The sequence below is a fragment of the Drosophila albomicans genome, chromosome 2L, assembly GCF_009650485.2.
Source record: "Drosophila albomicans strain 15112-1751.03 chromosome 2L, ASM965048v2, whole genome shotgun sequence".
Lineage (NCBI taxonomy): Eukaryota > Metazoa > Arthropoda > Insecta > Diptera > Drosophilidae > Drosophila > Drosophila albomicans.
Window position 1 is genome coordinate 18,068,631 of NC_047628.2, and position 16,192 is coordinate 18,084,822.

A 16,192-nucleotide genomic window follows, 5' to 3' on the forward strand; every position below is an offset into this window, starting at 1 on the left:
AGTTGCGTTGGATGCTGATCCATAGGAGTCATCCATCCATTCGTCTTTCATCCACCATTGTCGTCACTAATAGAGACATACCCAAAAGACAGCTGGAGAGGAGGAGCAGACAGAGGAGTAAAATGCGATCCGGGAAAAGTTCGAATTTGAAACGTTACTTTTCGGACTACCATAAAGTTTTATGGCTCATCCGCGCCTTCAGTTCAGTTCAGTTGAGCTGAGTTGAGCTCGACAGACGACGAGAATGGGGCGCAGCTGTAAGCAGAAGTTACGATGATTGGACAGCATAATGCCAGCAGTGTCAGTATCAGTAGTATCGGAGTACACAAGAATCTCTAGGGGTCGATTCTGGACAATCCAATGGGTGCCAATTAAGACAGCAGCGGCAGCAGCAGCAGCAGCCGGCCGCCATATCATAAAACTTTTTCCGTTTCGTGAGCGATCTTAAAAAGATCATTCGAATATTTTATGGCGACACCCAAAGAAGTAGAAGAAGAGGAAGAGGAGAAGAGCAGGGCTGCCAACTGCATTTCGTGTTCTATTCACAAGAAGCAGGATCGTAAATCACTTGCGTTGGATGCGATGTGATGCATTTGTTGGCTTTTTATCCATTTTTGAGAACATGTCAAATCTCTCACAAAATGGCGCAGTCAAAACATAAGCTGTGAATTCCCAGTAATTGTGCAATTGTTAAAATGCACATATGTACTACAAGTAGGTGTGTGTGTATGTGTAATGTAGTAGCCAGAAGTCGGCGGCTAAAGTCAAACATTTCTCGTATCGGTTACACTCGACTGACCAAAGGCAAGCGTCCCACTTGCTGTGAAAGAGTTAAAACACAAAAAGTGAATTTCAATTTAAGTTGAATACGAGTATCGTCAAAAAAAAATCGGCATGAACAAATGCAAACACGTCAAACAGAGCGCCTGCGCAGTCGCAATGCAATTCTCCCTCACTCGTCTTCTCTTTCGTTCTCGTTTGCTGTCCGCGTCTTTCTTCGTTTTTTTTTTTTTAGCATGTAGGTGTGAAAACGCAGCGCACACTTCCTTTATCGGTATCGATATCGGCATCGGCTTATTTGCTTAGTTGCGCTGTTCGGGTTTTTTTTTGCATTTGCTTTCATAAAAGTCAAAATATTTTGGGTTCAACAGGAACGCTGCAGTAGCAACAATCGATGTGACTAAGGCAACCTTTTTTCGGTTCAGTTCGATTCGCTTCGTTTCGGGTTATATCACAAATCTAGACAGGTTGTATATTTTCTCAATTGTTTTCTTCTACATACATACATATGTGCGTCTCGGACATTTCCGATTTTGTTAATCGGCAGCATAATAAATCAACCGTTGAGAGGTTTTTTGGCTTCAATCGAGGGTACTTGAGTCGAGCGATAGAATGATTCCTTTGCAATCAGTATTATGTTGATCTTCAAAAAAACTAATCTAATATAATATAGGTAATATATAGTAATTTCATATCGCCACAAAAATATATTAAATGCTTGTTAATTCTTAATTTTAAAAAAGACAAATCACATGATCAATTCGAAGCATGATATTAATTGTAGCCTTAGAATGCAAAATACTTACAACTTTTTTTGCAGTAAGATCGCCTGTCCCTTATCTCAAGCATTATAGAGATAATTAATTTATGCCCTAGGTACATATTTGTTTCTTCACGCCACTGACGCCCAACGTAGTCGCCGTCTTCTTGGCCATTCATTGGGTTATCCGGTTTTCAATTTTCAGTTTTCTGTTTGCTCTTTTCAAGTTCAGAAATCAGAGATACGTAGACAATTTGTGGCTTTTATGCGGGAGTTTGATTAACACAATTTTGCTGCTGCTGCTTCGCGGTGTGATTTTTTTTGTGTTTATGGAAATTAAGCAACAAGTTTTATTAGTAACCATGCACTAATTAAATTCTGTCTGTTTCTATCAGTTGTCACTCAATGTGACTCTATAGAAATTAAAAACAAGCAAACTCAAAACTGAATTTCGGTGCTCTGTGGAGCAGCGGATCATAAAAGCCGCTAAAAGGTGTGGGCGATTTCACAAAAAATCAAAAACAAAAGCAAGCTAACAACAACTTGTGTGCTGTTGTGCGCCTGATTTGTTTATTGAATTGATTAGAGTGCGTCTTGAGCACGAGATTCCCAAATGTGTGCATAGGTAAAATTACTCATAGCACACTATACGCGTAAATTTTTATGATTATTTTCGCTTTTCAAATTCAAGCTGTCACAAATATATACATATGTAAATTACGTATTTAGATTATATTGTGCTATAAATTGTTAAGTTAAAATTATTCAAATTTAAAAATCTTACCGAGCAAAAGCTAGCTGCTATTGCACTCGATTAAAAACGTATTTTGATATCGCTTCGAGTAGTTGCCACTTAGCTGAGGAGCGAGGAGTTCAATCATCGATACATCGATAGTGCTATCGATATTTCAACAACGTTACTAAACACTAATGTGCAGCCAACTTCAAGTCACACCTAAATTTGTGTTGTCATTGTAAACTGTTTTATATCGAAACACCCGGAATCTACTAAAAGCAGCTTGTAAAATGGTAAGAAATTAGTTAAATAGTATGTTAAAATGTTATTAAAGGCACCGATATTGTTTTACAGAACCAACAATCACTTAAAGTTCGCCCAACAGACGTGCCCGTCCTCAATGCGTCCGGCAAAGCCGTTCTGCCTACACAGCCAAATTGTGTCAGTCAATTAGCGCATATCCATCGCTTGCGCGACTCGGAATTGAACTACAAGGATCACCGATACAATATTGATATGCAAATGCTGCGCAATCACGAGGGACTAGGTGCCCCACTACGCATGGGCATGGATCGTTTTGCTGCCCGTCAAGTCGGCCGTCTCCCTTTTCTGCACTCTAGGTAGTTGTTACCATTAAATTGTAATCAAAGGGATTACTAAAATATGAACTATGTGTTGCAGCAATATGATGGACGATGTGTTAACTGGTCGCTGTGATGAGATTGCCTTTGAGGACTTCCTAAACATTCCCGAACACAATGAGCAGATGCGTCAACCTCATGCTGTCGTCGAGAAGTCCATGGGCATTTATCTCTAGTTGAATAATTATCACTTTCACAAGCATCAACTTTATATTAAACCAATATGGATAAATAAACGGAAAACTCCTTTAAGGTGTGGAATTCCCCTGCTTTTTTATTTTGAGCCAAATGCGCATTTATTTGTCATCAACATTTTGCTATTTTATCGCACAAACTTATTACATTTCACTGAAAACAAAACGTAGTACATTAAGCACTAAAAACTAAAGAAATATATTGGCAGAGCTTGATTTGTAATAATAAGAATTGGTTGTACTCAAGAGATTCATTAAATTAAATGAATATAGTATATATGATATGCATACAAAAAGTTATAATAAAAATTGAAGAAGTAGCTAGAGCGCATTCATTGCAATGAGACAAAAGTCTCAAGAAATGCACAAAAACGTTTAAACACGCGAGAGTATAAATAAAATAAAGGCGTACAAGTTAAAACAGCATGCGAATGGACGAATTCGTTTCAATACATAGTAACATTATTAAACTTATAACTTAAGGAAACCAATTAAAAGAAGCGGAGGGCCTGATAACATTGTACATTATACACAATATTGCATATTTAAATACATATACATTAGTGTTATGTATGGATTAATTCGTTTCGTTTTGTGATGATTACAATAGATACTAATTAGAATAAGAAGAATTCGATTTGCAAATAGAATTGCGTTCCTAATATATCCAGTTGACGGGCACCCATTGCTCTTCATGGCTCATCTGGTCCAAGGTTTCAACCACTTGACGGAACGTTTCATCGAAGTCCTCGTTGACAATGACCATGTCGAAATACTTTTCATACTTTCGCTGCACAAAGGTGCTCTCCTCCACTGTGGAGATGAGATCGTCATCCTGTTGATAATAATAAGCAGAATTGATCGATGTGTTAAGCAATATTTGTGTGTTCAAGCAGAGATCTAGCAGAGCTATAAAGGTGGCCTAAATGCGTGCAGGTTGTAGGTTGGGTATGCCATGATGCAGCATTAGAACGCTTCAACATTGCAAACATTGCCTTTACATTTACCTCATAGAGCGATGCTAACGACTCAAGCGTACGTGCGCGTCTGGAGCTGAAGCGTATGGAACTTTGACGATCAAACTGGAAAAGGAGCAACACAGGTTAACAAAAGGATATAAACTAGCAACTAAACTGGGAAAACTAAAACATACAGATAGATTTCTATTTGAGCCGGTGGCACGACGATCTGCATAGATCGTCTTCAGTTGCTCCATGCCAGGCGCCGCAATGAAGATGACAAATGGCATCAATTCCTGGCTGTTGTGCAGCACTTTCAACGAGTTGGGCGCACAGTCTAGAATGCACATGCGTCCACTATTAATGACATCTTTGATTGACTGCAACGAGGTGCCGTAGAGGTTGCCATTGTGTTCCCCATATTCGAGAAACTCATTCTGCTTGATGGACTCATCCATTTCCTCACGATCCATGAACCAATAGCTTACGCCATTCTCCTCCAAGGCGCGCTTAGGCCTGCTGGTGTCTGCAACAAAGCAAATAGAGAGATTTAAATAGTTTCCAAAAGATATTTTCTGGTTAACCTACGTGGAATGACGGCTCCAAACTTGTCCACATCACTGTTGATCAGGCGATTCTTGAGCGTACGTCTGCCCACGCCAGAGACACCAATGAGAACAAGAGTTTTCCTGCGGAATGGTGGCATGCGCGTCACCTCCTCGTACAGCAACAGCTCTGCCTTGTCGAACTCACAGTTTGCCACAGAGCGGTACATCGTCTTTCGCTTGCGCTTCGATATCTGCGAGTATATTTAATTTAAACAGATTTCTGATAATTATTAATTTAAGCATTTAATTACCCGAGTGCCACAGATGCCAATCTTGTGCACATAATCGGCTTCGGGCGCCACAAAAGCTTTGCGTCGCTCCTCCAGCTCCTGCGATGGCACCAGTCCAATTTTATCCGACTCGGCAGTAATGTTCTTTGCCTGCCACCAGTTGGGATCCTTAACATTAATGATCTGCAAAAAGATAAAACTATTATACACCTTGTTTTCCAAATACTTGATGTTGAAACTCACCTGCAGAATATCGCCCGATTTGAAGGGCAAGCCAATGTCCCTGCAGGGCAATAGCGAATCCTCCGATGGATTGTATGTGAACAATGCGCGCATATAGCACTATGGTAGAAACAATTACAAGCATTAGACGTATAAATAAGTCAAGAAGAATATAGAGTAGAAAGGCTAAGCTTTAAATTTACTTACTCAATTGCAGGCGTTATTTTTTTTTTTTTGGGTGGGAATTTTCTTTGACTAAATGAATCAATATAATTCGAAATTTGAAAGCTCAATTGATAAAATTACTATTTAAAATATATGTATGTATAGGTTGTACATAAAGTAAAAAGTTGAACAAGCTAGGCAAAAATAATTATTTTCGTTCTAGTTGTCGAAAATCCATGCAAAAAAGTAGCAAACTTTTCAAAATATTCTTTTTCTAATAGCAAAAAGGTAACAATTAACCGCAACTATAAAGCAACACACAACTTACCGTTAGTTTCTTGCCCGATTCAAGATTTGTGATGCCATTCTGTTTTACCTGACCCCCACTGACCGTATAACGACCACTTTTGATCTCTTCATCGACATTCGGTCCGATCTTAAGCGTTAGATTCTCCTTCGCCCGCGACACCTCCACTTGCAAATCATCAGCTGATCGGACGGGCGTTCCATTGACCTCGAGTATAACATCGCCAACATGGAGCATGCCCTGTTTATCGATAACACCGCCGGCGAGGATGCGTGCTACTACTAGCTGTTTATATTCGTCCACCTCGACGGTCAGACCCAACGGTTGCTTTGGATCCCGACGCAGTCCGACCATTTTAATCGTTTCCACTGGCATTTTGCTATTTAAAACGTCTTCCGTATAGAGATATCCGCCTAATTGGCGTTGAGAAGTTGCTTCGAGCTTTGTGATAGATCCGCCAACAGCTTTCAAACGTTGCTCGTACAAATATCCTATCTCATCGTGAGCACGCAACAGAGCCTAAGGGAGATAAAAGAAGACACTGATACTGAGAGAGAGCTTATCAAATTTAGAGAGAGCTTTCTTTACTTACACGAAAGTGTGGCTGGGCCAAGAGCTTGGCAAGCTCACGGGATTCCAAACGTCGCGAGGGCGAGAATTTGCGTATGATATCGTCACAGATCGGCTTGTTGTTTAAATGGGCGGGCAGAAAAGCGGGCACGGGCTGCGGCTCTGTTGGATTTAGCTGTGAACGAGAGTAAGTGAATAAGAATGAGATGAGAATGCGAATACGAATGAGACATGTACGCATAATTAAATTAAATCGTTCACTCTAAGTCTGACATGATGGGGCGTTAGCTCTTTGCTCTTTTAGCTCTCATCATAAGTTTGTCATGCCCTAGGTCAAGTCATCTTTGCTTCTGCTTAATTGACATCTACGTCTGTTAATTGAAAGCTTGCGCTTTTTATCGTTCACATTTTTTTTGGCAGCCTCATTTAACCCTTTGAACTTTGAGCTATTTTGTGTTGGGTCACATATTTGGGTCGTGTGCGTTGCTGACAACAACAAAATTTAGGTCGATCGAAGGGAAAAGAAAAAGAGTGAATTTAATTTGTTTTCGCTGCAATTGCAATTAATTCTGGTCTTCCGGCGCACTTTTCCAGCTGAATTTATTTACCCTTTGTCAGCATTGTGGCACTCTCATTGCCTGTCTGTCTTCTGCCTGTCTCTGAGTGTGTATTTATTATTGTGACTCTGCTACAATTTCCGCCCACATGCAATATTTATTGTGTACGTGAAGACTTTTTCTTTTTCTTTGCTGCCAACACAAATTGCATTAGTCGAAAAGAGAAAGAGAAAGAACACTTGACGAATCAACGAAACAGTTTAGTTCGCCTTCTCTTTTGTTGACTTGATCCTAATTTAGAGCTTTTGTCAATCGGCGATTCTATTGTTTATTTGTTTACACATCACATAGTATCGAATTTCCGTTTTTGAGTTCTTTTCTTCCGTGTGTGCAATGAAGCCCCACGCAGACAGAATTCCCGCTGTTAACCCTTACACACACACACACACACGCTCAAATGCACAGGAATGACAACTGTTATTGACACTGAGCTTAGCTCTGTTAGTTGTTGTTGCTCACTGCAAAGGGCTTTCACCTTACAGTTTTGTTGTCATCGTACAAAACACGCACATTTATAACAATTTGTTGAAAAAATTTCAACAGGTTAAAAACGCTAATTAGGCAAATTGCAGTTACTCACTTAATAAATAACAATGAACAGTTGTTGTGTGTTTCTTAACTGCGAAGGTTAAACGTGTTTTTTAGGAAAACTGACGAATCTTTAAGATATATTTATGTTTAACCTAAAAATGTGCGACATTGTATTACGAGTTATTTCAAGTTGTTTACCAACAATAAAGTGTTAATTAAATTGATTTTATTTGAAGAAAGCACTTTTCGTTTTTTACTCTTTTTGTTACTAAATTGTTTTTTCACTTTTTTTGGAGCCACTCCCAAACGAGCGAGCGCAGCATTAAAGCCAAGAAGAGCGCGAGCGTGACTGAAGACCAAAAGGTGTGAGTGTGTGTGTGTGAGAGAGTGAGCTTCTGGCTTGACTCTATAGTTGTGTGTGTGAGCACTTGGTTTTTTGAAATGCCAAAACACAGTTAAGACGTTACACAATATAAAACGAGACTCGAGACGTGTGGCGACTACGTCATCAACTGCCAGTTAGCCAGGTTAATACTGGGGGTTTGTTGTTGAATGAGTAACCAAGGCAGCAGCAACAACAACACCACACACACAACTAGAAAAAAAACACTTGTGCTATATTCGCTCTATTTAACTTTGGCACACATACGAAACACTCATCGATTTCAAATTTCCTTTTAACCACTAAGCACTTTATAATATTCAAATAGCGTCTTTTTAAATTTATAAACTGATCGAAGAGAGCGAACGAAGCGCGAGAGTGAATGAGCGGGGCGCTAACTGTTGAATATTTATGCCGAGCCGCTGCCCCGTTTAAGCCATGCTCAAGCAAGCAAAGCGCGCACACACACACGCAAACACTAACTCATGTATGCACACACACACACACACATAGTCAGCAAGAGTCACGACAACAACACAAAGCAATAGCAGACAGAACCTCACCTTAGCACAGCTCGCAAGTAACTGACTCTGGGCATGAAACCCAGTTTACCATACAGTTGGGTGTGAGTGATACACGCACAGAGAGAGAGAGAGAGAGGCAGAGCATGTTAGACTGCTAGGGCTATAGCTCAGCACAGCGCAGCACACTGTATGAGTGAGTGAGCTTGCAGGTTAGTCGCGCTCTTAGTTGTATGAGTGTGTGCGTGTGCTAGTGATTGTCTTATTGGGAATAACGTTACAACTGTACGCCGCTGTAATCGGCGCTGTTAGTTAACAGCGACTCAACGGGCTTGTTGAAGCCGCGCTCTCAGAGCTTTTGTGCTGCACATTTAGTAGGCCAACCACTTTGCACACAGCTTATAGCTTGTGTGCATTTTGTTATTGCTGCCAGGTATCGTTAAAATAAACTTTTCATAATTAACACATGTATGCGCATTTACTTAGGAAAACATTTCCCAAAACCGGTTTGCAAAGCTTTGTAGCCACTCTTTTTTTTTTGTGGTATGCCCATAGGGCGTTGTTGTTGATGTCGCCGTTTGTTGCTGCTTTTTATTGACTTGTGGCATTTTGTGCAGTGACTTTACTTTATATTTTCAACTTGATTTTTTGCTTTAATGAAAAATCTCGTGACTTGTAAGTTTAATTACTTTCACTGCCTTTCTCAATAGCAGGTCACTGTAATAACACTCAAATACACACACATACATTTAAAACCACATTCTTAGCTAGGAAAATTGTTTATTCTAATTATCTGCGACACGCGACGTCGCTGTTGATTAAATCTAGTTTGTTTGGCTTTCGCGTGTTTTTGGTTTACCACAAATAGCAAAACCAAAACAAAAACCAGCAAATATTATTTCTACTGATTATGCAGATTTAGATGCCATATTCATTAGCATTATTTTGCAATGAGGAGAAAATCAATAGCCTGTCATAAATTATCTAATAGTTTGCATAATCGCATGTACAACAAGAGGTCAAGTTGAATGTGCCAAAGAATAGTGTTAATTGCGCTGCCATAATTGTGCCATAATTGCCATAAAAGTATTGTCCCCATAACGGACAGCGTAATAAAACCGTTTCGCACTTCATAAGATAAACGACAAAAGTAAAGTAATCACTGCTCGCGACGTTCCCAAGCTTTAAGTCAGCGTACTTATTTCTTTTTATTGTTCTAGCATCGTTGTCCGTGCTCTTTACTTGTATGTTAAGTGAAAGCTCTGTAAATGGGCAGCCATGACCCTTCTTTACTGCTATGGTAAGCAAATGATATCGCAAGTAATCAGGCGTGAAGTAGCCCAAGCACATGATGTAATAAAGAAGAAAAGCGTAAGCGCACACACAAAACTTTTGCTCCAAATAATACGTAGTGTGTACAGTGGTTCGCCGCTCATTTGATTACAGAATAGATGTGAAAGTTTATATACCATCAAAATTTAAGCGTACGAATATAACATAATGTGCAGTTTAATTAGGCAACACCTTTTATTTAGAGGTATACAATGAAAAAGAAAAATGATAAAAATAGTACTCATGACTATATTATTATGCTTTAAAATTTTCATTAAGATATTACTTTCATACATAGTCTGTACCAAATGAGCTGTGAGCCACTGTACCGTGTTCATACTCAGCATGCATTGACATCGACAGCGTAAACAATCGTTTCGCTTGTGCATGCGTGTGTTCAATAATGGGGGAAAAATCATTTTCTTTTCATTGGCAGATGGTTCGACTTTATTTGGGTCATGTTCCAAATGCAAAAAAAAAGAACCACAGTAACAATCAAGAAATGATGTGTGTGGAGATTTAATCTACATATGTACATACCATAAGCTCCTTGTGCGGCGTTGATGGATTACTGAGCAAGAGACCCTTGAGAAAGATTTCATCGGTATCCGATAGATCAGCGGAATTGCGATATGCAGCTGCAATAAAATAGAGAATAAAATTAATAATAAGCTTTTCATTGATGCAGCAACTATTTGATAGTTCATAGTTTGCATATTTACGAGTAAAAAATTACCATTTGAAGAATTTAGCTAAAGATATGAATGCAAACAAAACAATTCAATACACTATTTGGCCATGAAATATCACAATGAAAATGTGTTTTCATGCCTGTTGGGATATTGAAAACAATTAATTGATATACTTTAAGAATGAATGTTAAAATAAAAATTAAAAAACAAATATGTACATGTGCTTAGATTTGTGATAAACTAAATCAAGATTATGTTATTGAAGTACTTACCATTATCGGCGTCGTCCTCGCCTATTTTATTAGTGCTGGCCAACAGCTCCACCTGATCCTGCCGCGCCCGACGCGAACGTGCGCTCCAACGTACCATGTTTGTGGCGCCACTCAGCGTTTTAAATGTGTGTGTGTGCTTTCGGTGGCAGACAGAAAACTGTCTTGGCAGTGAGTCAATCAAACCAACTGACCACAAGACGTAAAGGATTGTACGTAAGGCACACTGACGTCACGTAAGGAAACAAACACACAAACAAACACGCACTCTTTCTTACACATACACACTCACACACGCAGTCGCTTAAGTAGTAGTTGTAGCTTCTTGGACTTTTGCTAATTTTGGCAATGCCGCAGCATATGTTTAAAAGTAATTTGAATAATCTTCTGCTTTGTTATGATATACACACTGAACAATCATTATTCCGCCACGACAACAACGCGAACAACAACAAAAACAAGTACAACAAGTTGGAAGACGCGCACAACCAAAAACATACAGCGGGCCAACAACACGCCAAGAGGGCCAGAGAGCGTTTAACTGAAAAGTCTTTTGTTGCATGCTGTGTCAAAAAGCTCTTTGCCAAGAGAGCTTGCTCATTCATTCAAAACAACATAAAAAAACGAGTTTTTCACGCGCGCGGTACGCATACAAATGCTGCTTGCTACGAAAATTTGCGTATTCTTGTGTGTTATCGAAACACAGCAACCCTAGAAGTTGTACACACAACAGAGTTGATTTTAGCTGGATTTATCGGTCGCATGCTCATACAAAATTTTCATACATAAAGCGTGTGCGTGTGTTTGTGAATGATTGTGTGTAAGGAAAGCCTTCAATGAGCCACATAAGTGAATTTCCACAAAACATTTAACTAGTAAAATCTATATAAATTAAAGAAAACTATACTCACACAAAATGCCGGATGCAGTGCAGCAAAGTTTTGTGCGCTCCTTCATTGATTACTTGAAGAAGCAGGTGGACGTGATGTCGCCGGATCAAAGTGAAAGCATTGAAGTCGCCATTCAATGCTTGCAGGCTGCCTTCGATGTGGGTGATGAGGAGCCCCAAGAGCAGCAGGCAACTGCAACCACACAAAGTACAACATCATCGGCGGCTTCGGCTCCTGGTGGTGATGCAGCAGCGGCTTCTTCATCGGCGCCCAGCACCAGCGGCGTTAACACCAAGAACATTGATATGTTTGAGCTCTTCCAATCGCTGTACATTGAACGCAATCCCGAATCCTTGGCACTGGCTGAGTCCATCAAGAACGAGGGCAATCGTCTGATGAAGGACTGCAAATACAATGAGGCGCTGTTGCAATATAATCGCGCGATTACCTTTGATCCCAAGAATCCCATCTTCTATTGCAACCGAGCTGCGGCACACATTCGACTGGGCGACAACGAACGCGCCGTGACAGATTGCAAGTCTGCGCTCCTGTACAACTCCAACTACAGTAAGGCGTACTGTCGCCTGGGCGTGGCATACTCCAATCTGGGCAAATTCAATGAGGCGGAACAGGCGTATGCTAAGGCGATTGAGTTGGAGCCGGACAATGCTGACTATCGCAACAATCTGGAGGTCGTGCGCAATGCACGCAATCAGCCGCCACAGCTATCGCATCTGACAGATGGCCTGAATGCTATGTTGACGAATCCAGCTATACGCAATTTATTCAGCAGCGCTGAGATTGATCTGGAGCAACTGCAATCGATGACACAGAATCCGATGGTCATGAACACGATTGGTCAATTGTTCAGCAACATGGGTGGACCCCAGGGCGGTGCACCTGGTGCTGGGGCACCTGGCGCTGCTCCTGGACAAGTGCCAGCAATGCCTAACGATATGTTGCAGTTGTTCCAGAGTTTCGCCACACAGCTGGTGGGTGCCCAGCAGCAGCAAGGCGGCAATCCTGGAGCAGGTGGACAGCAGCCAGGTGGCGGCAACCAGCAGCCTCCTCCAAGCGTCTAGATGCATCAACGATGTGTCCGTGTGGTGTTAGTCCAATATAACAACACATCTACACTATCATGTTGTACTATGGAACAGCAAATGAATTGCTTAAATGTTACAAGCTTATAAACTAAACATAATACACATACATATATATTTTTATTAATGCTAAATAAATAAATACAACACACGACGAAACAACCGAAGTTTGATTGAGAGACCATTTAAAATCCTATTTTAAGATTTTTTAGCGATAATGATTCATTTCCAATAATATACGAAAATTTGTATTTGCATTTTGTTTTCATGAATAATCTTTATGTAACTTTTTTTTTACATATGAGCAATAATTACTTATACTTTCATCGAAGAAAATATGAACTTTGAGATCTTTCATTTTTATGAATCCAAAGAGCAGGTGTTCATTTTTTTCCAAGTCACTTCTAAAATTCTCTTTATTAAAATTAAAATCAACATTTGTAGTCCCTGCAAATTAATAAAAAAAAATTTTTGAGGTTTCTAATGAAACCATTTTTTAGTTTTTCCGTTTATTGAAATTCAAAATTTTGCATATTGTTTTGTATGTCTGTTGTAGGATGTTTTCGCTATGTAGTACAATTGTTAGTTATATATTTAAAAGGATTTGTGATAAAATCTTATTATTTTTTCATTCACGTACATGGTTGTAAATCTTGTGCATATCATTTCATTGTTTTTCTTTATTTCGTATGTATAGAGGGGCCTTCCTTACTTTACTCTCAACTTGATATTGTGGTTATTATATGGAGGATATATATATTGCAAATTGGTTATTTCGTTTACGTTTACAAACTATTTTTGTATTATTATTTTATAAATAGGATAGAAAAATTGTTGCTTGATATATTAAAACAAAGTCTACGTCCATATGATGGTGACAATATGAATGGTTGATAGAAATGGTGAAATTGGACGTGGCTTTTGCTTGAAGATATCAGAGACGTTAAATATTTGCAAACATGTTTCACATACGAAGCAATTGTTTGTGTAATAACAAAACAGGAAGAGATAAAAGAAGAGAATTGTTAATAGAAGAGGTGCACCATACAATTCGATGATGCTGAGATATTTTGATGCACACCAACTCTGAAATATATCAAAGGTAGACAGTTACATGAAAAGCTCACATGATACTCACCCTGGAACCCGTGTTGATGACATTTGTGAAGCAGTCTCTACAAAGTTGCGCCCGTATGTGATTTTGGAAGTTGTTTATTAAACAAGTGAGTTGGAACGTCGTTACGAATATTTTCATAATCTCTGTAAGGTTCTCAAATAGCTTTTCTTTTCTCGTTTTTTTTTTTGTGGTGTTTGTAGTTGTTTAACGACTAGGATTTGCAATGAAAATATGCAAAAATTCTGTTTTCTTAGTGGCATCTTAATATCTGTAGCGTCGATTCCTAAATCCTCCAGCTCCACCGCCGCCTCCTCCACGGTTGCGCCCGCGATGGTTGTTGTTGTGATTGTTGTTCCCATAGTTGGGATTCACTTTGCCCGAGTATTTGCCGGATGGTGGTGAATAAAATTTCTGTTCATTGGATGGTCGCGATTTCTTTTCCTGCTGCTCCGAAGTATCCTCCTTGCCATTGGCGGCAGCCTTGTCGCCAAATGTGATTGGCACATGACGTTTTCCCAGCTTACTCTGCAGATGAACACAACATTAAAAATTAAAGAACAAACATTAAAAAATATTCCATTTTCTTACGCTTTTGGGCACAATCCAGGAGAGCACAATGTCGTGTTTGAAAATGGGCGGTGAATGAAATAGATCGCGTATCAATATGTTGATATTTGATGTTGTCTTCAGCGCTGTTTGCTTCAATTGATTCTCCTCGGTTTTCAGCTCCTCGCCCGTTTTTCCCTTAAGTGACTCCTCCAATTTTTTAATATAACTAAAAGTAAAGTATATTAAATTAGATTATATTATTTTGGAAAATAAATAGGGTCACTTACCCCTGTGTGCCGCGTGCTAGATATTGTAGTCTAGCTCGAAAGTCTTTTAGTTTCTCGGCGTCTTCAACAAATGTTAAATTGCTCGGATGCTTCTTGCCCAATGTGTGCAATGTGTAGAGCAAACACTCGGCATGCGAGAACTGAAACGAAGGCGGCGCATCAGCCACATCCTCATCAGTTAGCTTTGGCAACGGCATGTACTCCTGTAATAAATAATAATAAATCAATTTAGTATAATTACAAATTAATCATGAACTCAATGCATACCAAAAGCACATTGTAGACAGCATTGATGCGTTCGCTGGCATTCTCCAGTTTGTCCGTGTTGGTGATCATCTCAGCGAATACTTTCAGCAGTCGCAGCTGTATTTGATCTTGTGACACTGTTGTTGCAAGCAAATTCCATGTGTCAATGGGCAATAGTTTATCGCAAACATAGCTCACAAATTGTGTCGATTTAATGGTTTTCTAAAAATACCAAAAGATTATTTTTATGATCTTACAATTGAAAGTTGAGTTGCTTACCGAAAAATAAGGTGCAGCTGCTGTGGCGCATTGTATGAAACGCTCTACAACTTCATCATCCACCGCAATCGGATCAGTATTTAGCTCTGCCTGCTCTGTGGCCAGTTTAACTAGCTCTGCATGTCCGGTTATTGTGTTACCCAGTTTTGTTGCACCCAAAATAGTCATGCAAAGATGAAATTCATCGGCTGTCACGTCCTGCAATGCTTTTTTAACCTCCTCAACGATATAATCCTCGATTTCCTTCGTAATAATGTTGGGACCCATAGTCAGCAGCTTGGTGGCAATGAATTTGAAGCAACGCTCTCGAGTTGGCTCATCTCCGGTTGTGATTTGCTGGAATAAACCGATGATGGCATTCTTGGTGTCCAGCTTAATGATGGTGAGGAGCGAGTTATTCACTTGCTGCAACTCGGTCGCATCGTCCAAGATCAGCAGCTGGGCCAACGTGTCGCCCACGCGAATTGTGGCATCCGCATTACCCTGACACAACTTGGGCAAGTCTTTGATTGCTTGTCGACGTATCTGTATTACAATTGCAAAGTTAATTTTAAATGTGATGTGATTTGATGATGTGTTAGTTTTAATAGACGAACCTGTGTATCGTCGTCTTCGCATAGATCAACCTGTGCTTCGATGGCGGTGTCGCAGAGATCGGGGAAATGTTTGAAAAAATTGCCAATGAATTGAGATGCCAATCGCTTCTCTTTCGATGTGCCTTTTACGGCTTGCAATATCTCTTTGTATTCCGCCACATGCTGCAATAATAAAATGCCAAAATGTTATACAGATGTCTATGTTAGCGTATGTGTATTTGCACACTTTTTTTATTAAACAAGCGCCGGCGCGCGTGTATTTGTGTATGTATGAGTTTGTGTGTGTGGGTTGACGCGTTTTTTCTTTTAGCACTAACCTCAGTTATTTTATCGCCCGCCTCTGATAATACTTCGTAGCATTTATAAAGTCGTTCAATATTGTCCATTATTACTGCTATTTTTTATTTATAATTACTTTGCAAAAGTCACTTTACACACAGCACAAGAAAAACGTTTTCACGACTTTTTTTCTTAAACAAAATGGTGTGTCTAGTCAGCGATGGAACTTTGAGTAAATGTGCCGACAGCTAGCATACAACCCTGGTTATCGATAACAACACTATCTATGCGATACATTAACTATTGCATCGATTATCGCTTCTTTCAACT

At 39.7% G+C, this 16,192-nt stretch overlaps 4 protein-coding genes across 5 annotated transcripts; 2 read left to right on the forward strand and 2 right to left on the reverse strand.

Annotated features, from left to right (window-relative positions):
• Positions 1-2,290: 2,290 nt before the first annotated feature.
• Positions 2,291-3,178, forward strand: LOC117563994 (proteasome maturation protein). The gene is made up of 3 exons (XM_034242583.2): positions 2,291-2,569; positions 2,631-2,896; positions 2,958-3,178. The coding sequence occupies exons 1-3, from the start codon at positions 2,567-2,569 to the stop codon at positions 3,091-3,093; spliced, it is 405 nt and encodes a 134-aa protein (XP_034098474.1). The 5' UTR covers positions 2,291-2,566; the 3' UTR covers positions 3,094-3,178.
• Positions 3,179-3,187: 9 nt separating this feature from the next.
• LOC117563991 (protein PALS2) lies at positions 3,188-11,030 on the reverse strand. Of its 2 annotated transcripts, XM_034242580.2 has the most exons (10): positions 10,520-11,027; positions 10,096-10,193; positions 6,195-6,347; positions 5,624-6,121; positions 5,152-5,250; positions 4,930-5,091; positions 4,659-4,869; positions 4,265-4,596; positions 4,119-4,193; positions 3,188-3,946 (listed from the first exon to the last, which is right to left on the reverse strand). In XM_034242580.2, the coding sequence occupies exons 1-10, from the start codon at positions 10,614-10,616 to the stop codon at positions 3,770-3,772; spliced, it is 1,902 nt and encodes a 633-aa protein (XP_034098471.1). In that variant the 5' UTR covers positions 10,617-11,027; the 3' UTR covers positions 3,188-3,769. The 2 variants fall into 2 exon arrangements, with proteins under 2 accessions (XP_034098471.1, XP_034098472.1); XM_034242581.2 differs by lacking the exon at positions 4,119-4,193 and having other exon boundaries at positions 10,520-11,030.
• Positions 11,031-11,290: 260 nt separating this feature from the next.
• On the forward strand, positions 11,291-12,671 carry LOC117563993 (small glutamine-rich tetratricopeptide repeat-containing protein beta). Its single transcript, XM_034242582.2, has one exon. The coding sequence runs from the start codon at positions 11,433-11,435 to the stop codon at positions 12,486-12,488; it is 1,056 nt and encodes a 351-aa protein (XP_034098473.1). The 5' UTR covers positions 11,291-11,432; the 3' UTR covers positions 12,489-12,671.
• Positions 12,672-13,703: 1,032 nt separating this feature from the next.
• LOC117564769 (apoptosis inhibitor 5 homolog) lies at positions 13,704-16,083 on the reverse strand. Its single transcript, XM_034243668.2, has 7 exons — positions 15,901-16,083; positions 15,584-15,745; positions 14,988-15,512; positions 14,730-14,930; positions 14,463-14,665; positions 14,215-14,401; positions 13,704-14,151 (listed from the first exon to the last, which is right to left on the reverse strand). The coding sequence occupies exons 1-7, from the start codon at positions 15,967-15,969 to the stop codon at positions 13,888-13,890; spliced, it is 1,611 nt and encodes a 536-aa protein (XP_034099559.1). The 5' UTR covers positions 15,970-16,083; the 3' UTR covers positions 13,704-13,887.
• Between the last annotated feature and the right edge of the window lie 109 nt (positions 16,084-16,192).

Excerpts from the sequence above, each read along its gene's own strand:
- LOC117563993 (XM_034242582.2), top strand. The coding sequence starts at position 11,433 with ATGCCGGATGCAGTGCAGCAAAGTTTTGTGCGCTCCTTCATTGATTAC.
- LOC117564769 (XM_034243668.2), bottom strand. The coding sequence starts at position 15,969 with ATGGACAATATTGAACGACTTTATAAATGCTACGAAGTATTATCAGAG. Across the intron at positions 15,746-15,900 it reads CGGGCGATAAAATAACTGAG|CATGTGGCGGAATACAAAGA; the intron begins GTTAGTGCTAAA and ends TTATTATTGCAG. Across the intron at positions 14,666-14,729 it reads CTGTCTACAATGTGCTTTTG|GAGTACATGCCGTTGCCAAA; the intron begins GTATGCATTGAG and ends TATTTATTACAG.
- LOC117563991 (XM_034242580.2), bottom strand. The coding sequence starts at position 10,616 with ATGGTACGTTGGAGCGCACGTTCGCGTCGGGCGCGGCAGGATCAGGTG. Across the intron at positions 6,348-10,095 it reads CGCCGCACAAGGAGCTTATG|CTAAATCCAACAGAGCCGCA; the intron begins GTATGTACATAT and ends TCTCGTTCACAG. Across the intron at positions 5,092-5,151 it reads AATCGGGCGATATTCTGCAG|ATCATTAATGTTAAGGATCC; the intron begins GTGAGTTTCAAC and ends ATCTTTTTGCAG.
- LOC117563994 (XM_034242583.2), top strand. Across the intron at positions 2,897-2,957 it reads CTCCCTTTTCTGCACTCTAG|CAATATGATGGACGATGTGT; the intron begins GTAGTTGTTACC and ends TATGTGTTGCAG.